This window comes from Telmatherina bonti, assembly GCF_933228915.1.
Source record: "Telmatherina bonti genome assembly, chromosome: 23".
In the NCBI taxonomy this organism is placed as follows: domain Eukaryota; kingdom Metazoa; phylum Chordata; class Actinopteri; order Atheriniformes; family Telmatherinidae; genus Telmatherina; species Telmatherina bonti.
Window position 1 is genome coordinate 24,883,551 of NC_136632.1, and position 13,607 is coordinate 24,897,157.

General features: G+C 39.8%; 1 protein-coding gene across 1 annotated transcript; it reads left to right on the plus strand.

The window, feature by feature from the left end:
* The first annotated feature begins 1,035 nt into the window (after window positions 1-1,035).
* Window positions 1,036-13,476, plus strand: LOC306773209 (acyl-coenzyme A thioesterase 5-like). The gene is made up of 11 exons (XM_079262961.1): window positions 1,036-1,175; window positions 2,037-2,242; window positions 4,608-4,707; window positions 6,445-6,629; window positions 6,755-6,918; window positions 9,121-9,240; window positions 10,542-10,624; window positions 10,708-10,795; window positions 10,902-10,982; window positions 12,487-12,628; window positions 12,705-13,476. The coding sequence occupies exons 2-11, from the start codon at window positions 2,050-2,052 to the stop codon at window positions 12,827-12,829; spliced, it is 1,281 nt and encodes a 426-aa protein (XP_079119087.1). The 5' UTR covers window positions 1,036-1,175; window positions 2,037-2,049; the 3' UTR covers window positions 12,830-13,476.
* The last annotated feature ends 131 nt before the right edge of the window (window positions 13,477-13,607 follow it).

Below are 13,607 nucleotides of genomic sequence, written 5' to 3' on the forward strand. Positions count from 1 at the left end.
TTTAATCCTTATGACTTGATTTTATCCTGTAAAGCACTTTGTGTTGCCCGTGGCATGAAAAGTGCTCAAGAAATAAAATTTGATTTGATTTGATTTGATAAGGACAAAAATGGGAGGTTTTCTTAAGCCTTCCAAAAATAATCACTTATGAATGTCATGTTTTCTTTGTTTCTATGTATTGTATTTCGGGATGAGTAATAGATTTGGCTTAATGGAAAAAGGTCTGCGTGGAAAAAATAGAAACTGTTCAGCAGTCGACTCTTCTTGTCGTCCACACAGAGGAGGAAACTTCAAGACATTTGTTGGAGCTGAAAGAAACTGTCCTCCAGCCTTAATGTTTGCTTAAACCTGAATAAACAAACATCATAACTAGCAGGAAAGGCTGCTGGATTTCCAGTACTCCACTGGTTTATTCCAGAGAATACAGGGGGATTAGAAGTTACATATTTTAGTTTTGCTTGCTCCAAACTTGTTACACAAAACTAAATTCAAGATTGAACTTTTTGGGCCTTAAAATTGCATTCCTTAAAAAAATAAATAAATAAATAAAACATAAACATATCTATCCCCTACTTGGAATAGACATGTTAATAATTAATGTATGAATAAAATCTGGATTTTACCACAGAAATGTTCTAAGTTATAAAAGTAAGGAGGTAATTTTTAAAAAATACTGATCAATGTTACCCTTTTCAATTGTTTTAAATGAGATATAAGGAGGCTTTTATTACCTACATCCATAAAATTTAGCAAAATATCTTTTGTTGGACTAATTATAGCTGACATTGAGCTTTGCATGGAAAATAGTATAACTACCTGATTACTGAATTTCTTATACATAAATAATACAAAGTAAAACATTTATTATATATTGTAGAAAGAAAAAACTAAGTCTGCAGCCTGTTTGTGAACTCAAAGGTTTTTTAAAATTCATTCTGATCAAATACTTGAATAGATTTGTTTGACAACTGGGAGGGAGGAGAGGGGGCAACAACACGCCATCCCGCTGTCAAACCTACCTGATAAAAATGTGACGAAGAAGAAAAGGCGGAAGTAGAAATGTTTGTAGTTGCATGCCGTCGTCTTTTTTTAAAATTTAAATCTTCCTGATATTAAGACTTATAATGTCACATAGGATTCTTTTATAACCCACTTTCAGCGAAAGCACATTTGAGGTCTGGAAGTTTCTACTTTTGTCAGTGTTTTCATGCTAATCGGGTTGCTAACTTAGCTCAGTTTTTAATGTTAAATGTTAAACTTTGTCCTCATTAGACGCGATTATTTAAACCACTGATTTATGCACGGTTTATTCTGTCCGTGCGTCATTTGAAATGTTTTTACAACAGAATTTTAAAAAGATAAAGAAAAAAAGCTCTACATACAGTGACCTTTTCACTGCGTGACTGAGACACTAGTTTCTGAGCCGAAGAACACATGTGTTCCTCCGCGCAGTTGCAAAAATGGTCCAATGTATCCTGCAGCGGATCGGAAGAGTCCATCAGAAGTTGCATAAAATATCTCATTGTTAACACTCAAAATCTGCTTTTTGTGCTCTTACACGGTGTTATTTTATTTATTTATTATTAAATCTGTCCAGGGCCGGATTAAAAGTGCTAGGGCCCCTGGGCCCAGAGTGTTCCAGGCCCCGTTCCACACCATAACATTGTAAAAATTGTGAATGATACACTGTAAAATGACATTTCTAACATCTCTCAGCCAGTGGTGCCAATAGCAATACACTAGACACCGTGGTGTAACTCTCTGGCTTTTCTATGCATATATATGTATATTCATATGCATTCTGCTGGTGTATACCCTACGTGGGCCCAAAATGCCCATTGAATAATCCGACCTTGACTCTGTCAATTGTTAATTTGGGATTAGACATAAAGAAATTTCAGATAACAGATTAAATGAGAGTGCATGAATGAGTCATCTATTGCTTCCTTGACAGTCTTGTCCGTCTGGACGTTCTGTGAAAGAACCAAACAACTTTTTCTTATCCCAGTCAGACTCATGCTTTTATATTCCCACAGACAACTAGCAGTCATGTCTCAGGCTGCTCTTCCGATTGTCTCCGTCCATCCCACTCGGGCTTTGGTTGATGAGAAGTTGAGCGTGTTGGTGGAGAATCTGCAGCCAGGATGTCCCATCACCATCCGCTCTGTCCACCACTCTGAAGACGGGGACTACTGGGAAGCCTATGGGCACTACATCAGCAACCACAATGGAACTGTGTCTGGTGGGTTGTTTTCATGTCTCAAATAGTCCTCTACTTAAACCAGGAGGTCATCACATTGGTATCTGTCGAGGTTCTGTCTAGTTCAGATGAGGGGTGACATCTGAGGAGAGTGTCTTATTTTACTTCATTTTAAAGGAATTTATTCATTATTAATCCCATTTTTCCTTTCTTTGACATTTTGTCAAATCTTTTTCCTGTTTATCTTTTTTCCCTTTTTAGTTTTAATCTTTTACTCTGAGCCAGCCAGGAGTGAGCATAAGATTTTCACCAGACTGTTGTCATACTCATTTCTGAACATATTTTTCTGGGATAAATAGGCAGCAGGATTATTACAAATAATGATAATACATAAACACTGTTAAACAGCTGTGGCATATGGTGAAGGAGGCCAGTTACATTACAGGGAATCAGATTACTGAGGACTTTAAATTTGAGGAGGGTTTTGAATTTATTTAATTGACCCTTCGTTAAATCCTGCCCTTGAAGCGTCACTAGTAAACTTTCTTTTCCTACACAAAGGTTCAGGTAACTTTATTTTTACCCGTAGGTAGATTTGTTGTGCAGCAATTTCAGGTTAAGTGTCACAGAAGACAGTAAATAAAATAGACTCATAAACAGACATTATTGCATTCACAATGGCTCACAAAGTCAAAATTCAATAAATTGTTATATTAATAGATAAAAATGATTTGAAATCCAAAAATTTAAAAAGAACTGCTGCAGATGGAAGAAAACTGTTCCTGTAACGTTTTGTCCTACAGCTTGGCACCTGGAACCTGCATCCTGATGGGAGAAGGTGAAACTCCACAAATAAAGGGTGGGAGTCACAGCTCACAATATTAGAGGCTATTTGCTGTACCTGCCTGGTGTTCAGAGCCTCAAGACTCGGCTGAGGCTCACCAATCAGCCTACTGGACCATTTAATAATCTGACTGACTTTATTTCTGTCCTTGGCGTGAGATCGAGCCAAATGACCAAACCAGGCTACCAAGGAAAATGATAAAATCGATTCAATAAAAGATCTGTAAAAGAGAGAGAGCGTTGTTTAGTCAATAATAAAAACGTGGAGCAGAAAAGACGCTGATGACCTTTTTTATACACAACTTCAGAGTTCTCCTCAAAGCTGAGTGAGCTGTCAATCACAGTTCCCAAATATTTATAGCTCTGCACTGGTTCGACATTTTGACCAGAGAAGGTTGTGACCTCAGCCGGAATAGGGTGGATTGCCCTCTCCGGGTCGGGAGTCAGGTCCTGCCTCAAGTGGAGGAGTTTAAATATCTCGGGGTCTTGTTCACGAGTGAGGGAAGGATGGAGCGTGAGATCGACAGACGGATCGGTGCGGCGTCTGCAGTAATGCGGACTCTGCGCCGGTCTGTCGTGGTGAAGAAGGAGCTGAGCCAGAAGGCGAAGCTCTCGATTTACCAGTCGATCTACGTTCCTACCCTCACCTATGGTCATGAGCTGTGGGTCGTGACCGAAAGAACCAGATCTCGTATACAGGCAGCTGAAATGAGTTTCCTCCGCAGGGTGGCCGGGCTCTCCCTTAGAGATAGGGTGAGGAGCTCGGCCATCCGGGAGGAGATCAGAGTAGAGCCGCTGCTCCTCCACATCGAGAGGAACCAGTTGAGGTGGCTCGGGCATCTGGTCAGGATGCCTCCTGGACCTCCCTGGTGAGGTGTTCCAGGCACATCCCTCTGGGAGGAGACCCCGGGGAAGACCCAGGACACGCTGGAGGGATTATATCTCTCGGCTGGCCTGGGAACGCCTCGGGTTCCCCCCCGCAGAGTTGGCAAATGTGCTGCCCCCGCGACCCGACCCCGGATAGGCGGCAGAAGATGGATGGATGGATCATCATTGCTCTGCCAACACATGATGTTGTGAATGTATTTCTCAAAGACATATTTTACTTTTCTGTGATATTTCCCAACTATTACTCCAGAAATATGAAGTGATTTCCTTTGAATTACCTTGAACCGGAATTGCTGAGAATCCCATGTGTTTTGGGGGAAAATGGCAGAGTAGAAAACTTGCCAGGCATAGCAACAGTAACCATGGGGAGGAGGGGCTTAGCGAATGGTCAGTTATGGACTAGGATGGCAGTGGAGTCTGTGGAGGACGGGGATGCTTGATTTAAGCTTGATGTGATGAACTGTAGAGGATGCTATCGCAGTAGTCGAGTATGTATGGGGATTTCAGCAGAAAGGAGAAAAGATGGACGGATACAGGAGATCCTCTTTGGGTGGAAAAATGCTGCTCTGCTCCGGTCAGTGTGTTGCTCAAAAGAGAGAGTTAATTCAGTTTGTTTCGAACTTTCGCTGAATTTGTTGTTTTGGTTGTGTTGAGTCTTTTTTTTCTGTTCATGCAGTGTCAGAAGATGTGAGTCTGGGAGGCACATACACTGGTAAAGAGGCCATGGGTTTGCTGTGGAGCATGCGTCCTGTTCCAGGAAGCCGCCCCGGCCTCAGGTAATGTGCTTTTCTTCAAACTCCTGACTAGGAAGGTCACAATCATGGATTGTCTTGATATTTGATTTATTGTCAAAGAAATCATCAGAATTGTGATACTTTAATAGGACACAGTGTAACTTCTGAGCCAAACATCAGCCTAATGTGAGTAATCATGGATGATTTCTGGGGTCAGTAAACAGGGGGGGCTGCCCTCTTTAGAAAACAGACATTGTAACTTTTCCATCTCTCGTGGCATCATGTGACCTGGAGCGCTTTGATTTATGGTTCCACCCCCTATAAGCACAGAGGTGTCTGCTTTGTGCTACTTTTTCCTCTTCCAACCAAAGTTTGTCATGGCTGAAGGAAGTAAGAAGGTGAAAACGATGTCCGAGGAGGCCAGAGAGAGAAATTAGGAAAGGGATTGTTCAGGAGGAAAGACACAAGTCCACCTTGGGAAAGAACTGGCTGGTTGGAGTTTGATGAAAGAACAGTGTGGATGTAAAACACACTCAATGCACGAGTTGACCAGAATCTGAACCAAAAGCTGAGTGGTGTGTTCTGTCATGTACATCTGATTCTCTTGATGTTGTAGAGAGCATATCGGCAGGTACGGGCAACCAAGGCAACATGGACCTTAAAGGTCAGTGGGTCATCCACCATGACCCCAAGACTCAGCAGGCATAGGAACAATACTCACACTTAACTGTGGATGTAAGGAAGGATTGGCTGTGCAGACAATGAGCTTGGGTCCTGATGTGCAAATGTAGCAAGTTGTGATGAATTTTTTCACATTTGTCTGGTTTGCATACAATAAATGCATTTCTTATCATTCATGTCGATATCAAAGAAGTAACCAAACGATTAGCTACACGATACGAATGAGACGGTTTAATTCTACGACAGTGTTGTGTGGGCTGTGGAAAGTTAATGGTTGAGCACCACTAGTGGCCGAAAGTTGCACAAAGTTAACCCTTTAACTTCTAAACACTATCAAAGTCAAGTCACATAAACACTAGTTTTTATGTCTTTCAGTTTTATTTCATCTGTTGTCTACAAAGTGGAGGGGATTTAGGCAGAATGAGACGCCAGCAGATTGAATCTGATATATTGAGGTGAAAAAGGCTACAGGACCTCTAGCTGGAAAGCTTCTTCCTGGTACGTACATTGTGTAGACAATGTGATAAGATAAGATAAACTTTTTTTATATAGCGCTTTTCATAGACACAAGGTCACAAAGTGCTTCACAATAAATAGAAACATAGAAAACCCGCAACGTGTGGAAAATAAATAAATAAAAACAGTATAAATACATGGATTTATACTGTTTGTGCCGATTCAGACTGAGATTAATTGTGAAATAAACTAATCCTGACATCTAGTGTGAGGATTTTCATCCTGGTGTGATGTCCTGGTTGCAACATCAGCATCTGGAGAAGATGCAGATGTTTGATGCTCTTTGGGACGTTCTGTTAAAAGGCCCCTACAGTGATCCAGGCTGCAGGAGATGAATGTATTGATGAGTTTCTCCTGGACTTTCTGGGATTAAAAACATTTAATTCGGTTGTTTTTGAGTTGGTGAAAACGTTTCTCCTTAAGACGCTCAGCGAGCTGTGGACTCATCAGGAGGATTTACTTCTTCAGCCACTGCTTCTGTGTTTTAGATCTGCCAGATGTTCCTCATCTGAGGGTTTATTTAATCTTTCTGTCTTTAAATGTCCGGACATGTTTGTGTTCCTCTCCATCTTTCCTGCTCAGGTTGAGAAAGCTGAACGTGTGCACCCCCATGCTGGTCAGCATCTCGGTCTACAGGGGACATGAGGACTTCAGGGATCAGACTCCTCTGGCGTCATCACTCACAGAGAGGTGGTACATGGCTCCAGGGGTCCAGAGGATCAACATCAGGGAGAAAGGAGTCAGCGCGACCCTGTTTATACCTCCAGGTACACCTTGATTTAAAAAAAAAAAAAAATTAAAAAGCTCCTTTCAGCTACATAAAAAAAGACAGATGTCCTTTATGAAAGAAAGTAAAGATGTACCTGAAAGATTTCTTCTCTCCTCCCCACAGGTCCAGGACCCTTTCCTGGGATCATGGACCTGTGGGGGGGTGGAGGAGGACTGCTGGAGTATCGCGCTGCTCTGCTGGCGTCTCATGGATATGCTTCTCTGGCGCTGGAGTACATCAGGATCGGTGAAACGAAGTCAACACAACTGGAGCTGCAACACTTCGAGGTGTGTGTTACGTTGTTAAACTTCAATGCGACGCTTTTCAGATGTCTGTATTCATCATGAATAAAGACATTCGCTGCGTTTATCCTCTTAGCAACTCATCATGTAAAAAAAGTTTATTTTGTGTGGTGAAGAAACAAAACATGAACAAAAAAATGTTTTCATCAAGTCTAAGATTTGTAAGAAATCACCCTTGTGGGAACTTTTAGATATCATTTAGATCAGCTGAACATTTTTCACTGTCACTTATAAAATAAGGGATTTCAGAGAAACTGGAACCTTTAAATGAGCTCATCTGAATTGATTGTCCTAATTGATTAATTAATTGATTATTTATACAATCAGATAATATGAACTTTGTTAACGTAGAAGGAAATTTTGTGAAAGCCGCTACTTCCACACACAGTAACATCTTTCACTCAGTGCATAAACAGTAAAATCAGAAACAATGTGTATAAAATCAATAAAATATATTATATGATATTGATATGGTATTATATGATTTGATAATATATTATATGAATTTGTTTAAAATGTTCATTATCAGTTTTGTTTTCAAACCTCTTTAAAGTATCTTATAGAAGTTGTTTCTGTACTACCTGATGCTTGTTACATCCTTATTGATCAGGAATTAAAATAATGAGGTTTTATTAGGTATTAAACCCAAATTAAACTATCTTCAGCTTTCATCAATGTCTCTCTAAACCAGCAGGACATTTAAAGTTCGGATGAGCTGCTGGTGTTTTCTTAGATTCACCACCTGAACTCATCATTTCTGCACAAATTCACTTTGTGGAAATGAGAGTAAATTTCATAAAATTCCTCAAAAATTTGCAGTTTTAATTTGTTTGATTATTTAGCTTTTCAACCATTTGCTTTTAAAAGATCATTAACTGGAATGATTTAATTTAAACTCAATTGTTTTAATCCCAGTTAACCCATGTCTGGGTGTACTATAGAGAAGTGGGCTGCCATGGTTTGGCACCCAGGGACCTGTTGTGGAATAAAGTGCCTTGCTCATGGGTCCACAGCGAATCGCCCTTGTTGACACTCTGGGCATTTGAACCCAGAACCTTCTGATCCAAGCTTAGATAGATAGATAGATAGATAGATAGATAGATAGAGAGAGAGAGAGAAAGAGAGAGAGAGAGAGAGATAGATAGATAGATAGAGAGAGAGAGAGAGAGATAGATAGATAGATACTTTATTCATCCCTAGGGGGGAATTCAGGAAATAATATTATCAAATGTTAATTTATTTATTTTTCAACCAATTTTTAAATGAGGTTTTCAGTCATTTAAGTGTAAATATTATTGAAAACATAAGTATGTTGTAGTACTGATAAAAATAAATGACAGTAAAAACTAATAAAACTGGTCTTGTTCAGGAATGTAACCATATAACGCGTACGGTGATGGGGAAAGAAGATGAAAAACTTCCTTTTAACAGGAAGATTCAAAAACAACGACCATTTATCTCCACTGGTTTGGTTGACAGGACAAAAAATGCAGTAAAACACCAAACCGACAAGTCTTACATGGGAAACAATATGAATTAGCCTCATAACATAATAGTCTGATCACATCCAGGCAAAGTAAAACTGTAAAATGTTACTTTTGTTATCAGGCTAATGGTACACGTTGCGTCATAAGAAGTTCCTTAAGAGCCACCTGAGCCAGTTTAACTTCAGGCTTTAACAAAAAAACAAAAGTTTAAACCTAATCCTAAAGGTTCCTGAGCCAGGCAGGTGTTAAATCGTGGCTTATACAAACATGTATTACTGGCTGGACGACTGTGGATAAATTGGACTATAAAAATTGTATAATAAGAGAACAAGAAATGATTGTCCATCTTTATAGTAACAACGTCATGGACTGGTTTTTCTTCTTCACTTGTGATTTGCTCAGGTTTGAAAGGTGATGTCAGGTGGAGGGTAAATGGAGATTAAACTTTCACCAAACGTAGACACTTTTAAATCCCCCTTAAAACATTGTTCTCATGCACCTATGCATGAAATCTGCTTCTAATTGTCTTAATCTAATTTCTTCTTTCACTGTGAGCTTTGCTGCTTTTGCTCTTTCCTCTTTACAACACCTGTAATGCTTTTGATGATTTCATGGAAATCACTTTGCATTGTTCTGTACAGGAAACATGCTATATCTAGCCGAAATTTGTTTTCTAACTATATTTAATTCCTTTGCACAGATGGCGTTTGATATCCTCAAGAATCATCCTCAGGTGATGCCGGACAGAGTGGGGATTATTGGTCTCTCCTTTGGCTCGCTTGTGGCGCTCTCCATGGCAACGGAAAGCATCAGAGTGAAGGTGAACTCTTGAAGTGAAACAGCATCTGCTTGTTCTTTAAGCTCTGTATGCTGGGATGTACATTTGGCAGGTCATGTTACTTCATGCCAGCATTTAAAATGATATTAATGTTTTTAATTCATCTGGTCTGGTGAAGCGAAGATGCAGACGTAGCGTGTACCAATTAACTAGCAGTTAGCGGTTAGCGCTGCTCTTTTGTTTGAGAATGCAGCTGAGCGCACAACTGTGTGTGTCAAAGTTTTACTGCCCTCTGGAGACCTGGCATGTACATTATTTCTCATCCTATTTATGTTTTCCCTGCATGGAGATCAGTCAGGTGTGATGTAAACAGATTTTTTTTTACGCCGTGTGTTTTATGTGGAAACATTATGCTGTAAACTTGAACCTTACAATCAGTCCTGAAACGCAAAAGAGGGCCAATCCAGCGACTATAAAACTGGTGTAACATGTTCCCGCCCTCAGCAGGACATGTTCCTTGTCAGAACTTGTCCTGCTGAGTTCAGGAGTTATGACAGGAAAGTAACGCAAAGATGTGCATCAAGTGTTGTCTCCATTCTCCAGACAACTCCATCCTGATACTTAGGATGTTGCTCCATTTTTATACGATACTTTGACACTTAACATGCTATATAACATAAACAAACGGACCGTTTTGACGCCAGATTTAGTAAAGAACCCAAAGAACGGAACAAAACGACTCGGTCTGCAGAGATTTCATAGTACAGATGCAAGATGGATGCTGAATTAGCCGTCACTAGCAGGCGTGTTGTTTTCAACTATCTGTAACAATACTCATGCATATTGTGTTCTCTGTACCAAATGTTATTAATTAGTTGTTGAGAATTCATTTAAAACAAGTCAAGCGTTCAGTATGGGGGAACATCTAGTGGGGGGTTTTTTCCCACCCATCCCCCCCTCTCCCATTTTGTGTGTTGTCTATTGTCTGAATTTGTGCTTCTGCTTAGAGGTGTGTTTTTTTTCCCATCATTTTTTTTATAAGCAAACCTGAAAGGAAGGAGCTAATGAATTTCCTACGATTAGGTTAAGACATTTAAACAAGGCAAATCTGACATATTGGGAAAAAAAGATTAATTTCTACTGTTAGTGGACAATATACTGGGAGACACACACTGTGAAAGAGTCATGTTTGTGCTAAGGAAAAAGAATATTAGTTATATTTAGCCTAGAAAAATGAGAAAAAGAAACTTCTAGTTATTTTTAGCCTTAAAAATTAGGGAAATTGCATTTAAAAAAAATAAAGTTTAATGTCTTTTATTTCATGCTTGTTGTTTTCTTTTCAGCCTCTTTGTGTTGTTTGCATCAGCAACATCCACATTAAACTACCTGGGAAGTTCTTGAGTGGATTTCAACAATGGATATCCCCGTAGGTGATGTTGATTTGTAATACGAGAACGCTACGTGATGTTTTACAGCTGGACTCATGTGAACATTTCCATGTCACTGCAGAGAGATGATCCTGAAAGATGAGAACGGCCATTACATCTGGAAAGATGCATGTCTGCATTTAATTGATGAGCCCTCGCTCAAAATCCAAGTAGGTTAAATCTTAACTTGACCTGTTTATCTGTGTTGATTCATCTTCATTAGCATCAGCTGTTTCTTTATTAGATTTTTATTAATAATCATGTTCTTTGTGTGAGATTGGGAAGATAAATTGTCCCGTGTTGCTGGTCAACGGCTGTGACGACCAGAACTGGCCTGCAGTGGAGACGGCAGCTGATGTGAGCTCCCACAGGCACATTCACAACTTTCTGTATCGCCATATTGGGTTGTTATCTTTATCAAACACGTCCAACAGTTTTTTCTTCCCCTAAAGAGCAACTTGCAATTAAAGTTTTGAACTAATTTGGCTTTTTATAAGCAAAGATGAAGTATCGCTTTCATGAATACATATTTTACTGAAGAATGATCACAATCACATCCAAATGAGCCTTCTCGTAGCTTACAATGACTTATTTATAAATGCATAGACGGGCCGCACCTGACAAAAGGCTTCTATGTTGCAACGGCATCTTTAAATAGGGGAGCTGAAAGGGGACACGCTTCTCTGGTGTGTGGGAGCAGGGAAACATCTAAAGCAGTGTTTTTCAACCACTGAGATCCTCAGGTGTGCCCTTAGAAATGACCCAATTTCACCTCATTCATTCATTCATTTTCTGAACCGCTTAATCCTATTCCGGGTCGCGGGGAAGCTGGAGCCTATCCCAGCTGGCTTTGGGCGACAGGCAGGGTACACCCTGGACAGCTCGCCAGTCCATCGCAGGGCCAATTTCACCTCACTGGTCTAAAAAGCAGCTCTGTGTTCATCCAACTATGCTCCAGTGAAAGTAAAATAAATAAAATTCCTTCTTGTGTTTATCTGATTTCTATTCAAAAGACTTTGACAATATGGACTTTATAATAATATGGATTTTTCAGTGAAGAGAAAAAAAAAGTGTCTTGGCTCAAAAAAGCTTGAAAAACACTGATCTCAAGCCTGAAATCCCTGTGGTAAAGACAACGGCAGGCAGGTAGATTGTCATTTTATCCTGTGTGGAATTGATCAGAAATTGCTGCGAGGCAAGCGGTAACGCTGGTAGGGGCTCTGTCCAGGTGTGAAGGTCGAATTTTATCCCATTAGAAACCGTTTCAGGTTCAAACTAAACTCTGGATTTACAGCTGTGTTCATATGTCTTCATCCCCTTTCATTAAAGAAAAGGCTGAATTTACAACACTCACTCAAATAACTGGAGACTGAAAAAAGGAACAATAACTAAAAATTAGCAAAAATATCATTTAGTAATATAAGACACTGTTTTTTCATTTAATTGAGTTGAAGAAAGAAAAAAAACAAACAAACAAACTGGTTCTGGACAAATGAGAGACGTTTCTGTTGAACAGTGGGACAAAATACCTGTCAACAGGTGCAGAAGTCTGACTGAGAGGAACAGAAAACACCTGACTGGAGCGGAAACATTAAAGGATTGTTCAACTAAATATTACTTTATGACTGATGGAATATGTAATAAATTATCTTATTTGTTTGCTTTTTCAAAAAATATTTCTATTGAACCAGAATTAGAAAATAATGTAAAGATTTTAATTTATTATTACTTTAGTCGATTTCAGCTTATTTTACAGGCAGCTGATTTTTTCCTTCTTTAATAAAAGGGTATGAATAAATATGAGCACAACTGTACATTCAACAAGTGTTCGTCCTGTTTGTGTTATTTTTATTAAATCCAGATAGCCAAGATGATGCGGGAAGCGGGGAAGGAACATCTGCTCACCCAGCTGCTCTACCCGGACACCGGTCATCTGATTGAACCGCCTTACTCGCCTCATTTCAGAGCGACTAACTTCGTCATACACAGCACAAAGGAAAAAGGTGAGATGTGCTCGTGTTGCTGGAGTTCGCAGTTTTTTGCAGAATTATTCCGTTTTAATTGCAACATGTGTTGCAGTGGTGCTGCTGTGGGGAGGACAAACCAAACCCCACTCCAATGCTCAGGAAGACTCCTGGAGGAAGATCCGAAGTTTTCTGCAGCAGCATCTGTACAGTGGCCTGAGGCACAAAGCAAAGCTGTGAACGGGTGGCATTCCAGTCCGTTCAGCATCAGGACCGACCCGGTCCAGGTTCCAGACTGACAACATGCTGTTATTTTCCACAAGGAACCGTTGATATTTTAATTCATGTTGATGTCCAGCTCATTCTTACTGTTTCGGGACTCAATATTGTTTTTTAGACACTAAATTATTTTATTAAAAATGCACATTCCAAGTTGGTTTTCACCCTCTTCAGGAAAACATGCCATGTAACGCCTGAACATGACAAAAACAGTGACGTGTTGGATATAAACAAAGGTGCTGAACTGGGCTGTATTGATAAGGGCTGAATACCAACCTGCATTAGTTGAAGAAAATGCATGAAAACAGGAAAAGGAATGGCTGCCCTCCCTGAGCCGGGTTCTGCCGGAGGTTTTCTTCCTGTTAAAGGGGAGTTTATTCCTTCAACACTCTCGCCTCGTGCAGCTCAGGATGGGGGATTGGATCCAAGTCATGACTCGATGCAATCAGTTGGTTTATATTATAGGATATGTATGAATTGGCTTGAAATGATGTGTATGTAAAGAGTCCTGTGACAACATTGTTGTGAAGTGGCGCTATACAAATAAAGCTGAATTGAATTGAATTCTTCTGAATGGGACGCAGCCGGTGCTGATAGTTCATGTTAAAAGGTTTTACGACATTAACTCCTCAAGTTGGATTTCTCTTGTGACTGATTCGAAGCAACGTTTTGATCTCAGAAGGAAAATATTCCATAAATAATAAAACATTGCGGAAACATTTGGAGCACCATGAATTTG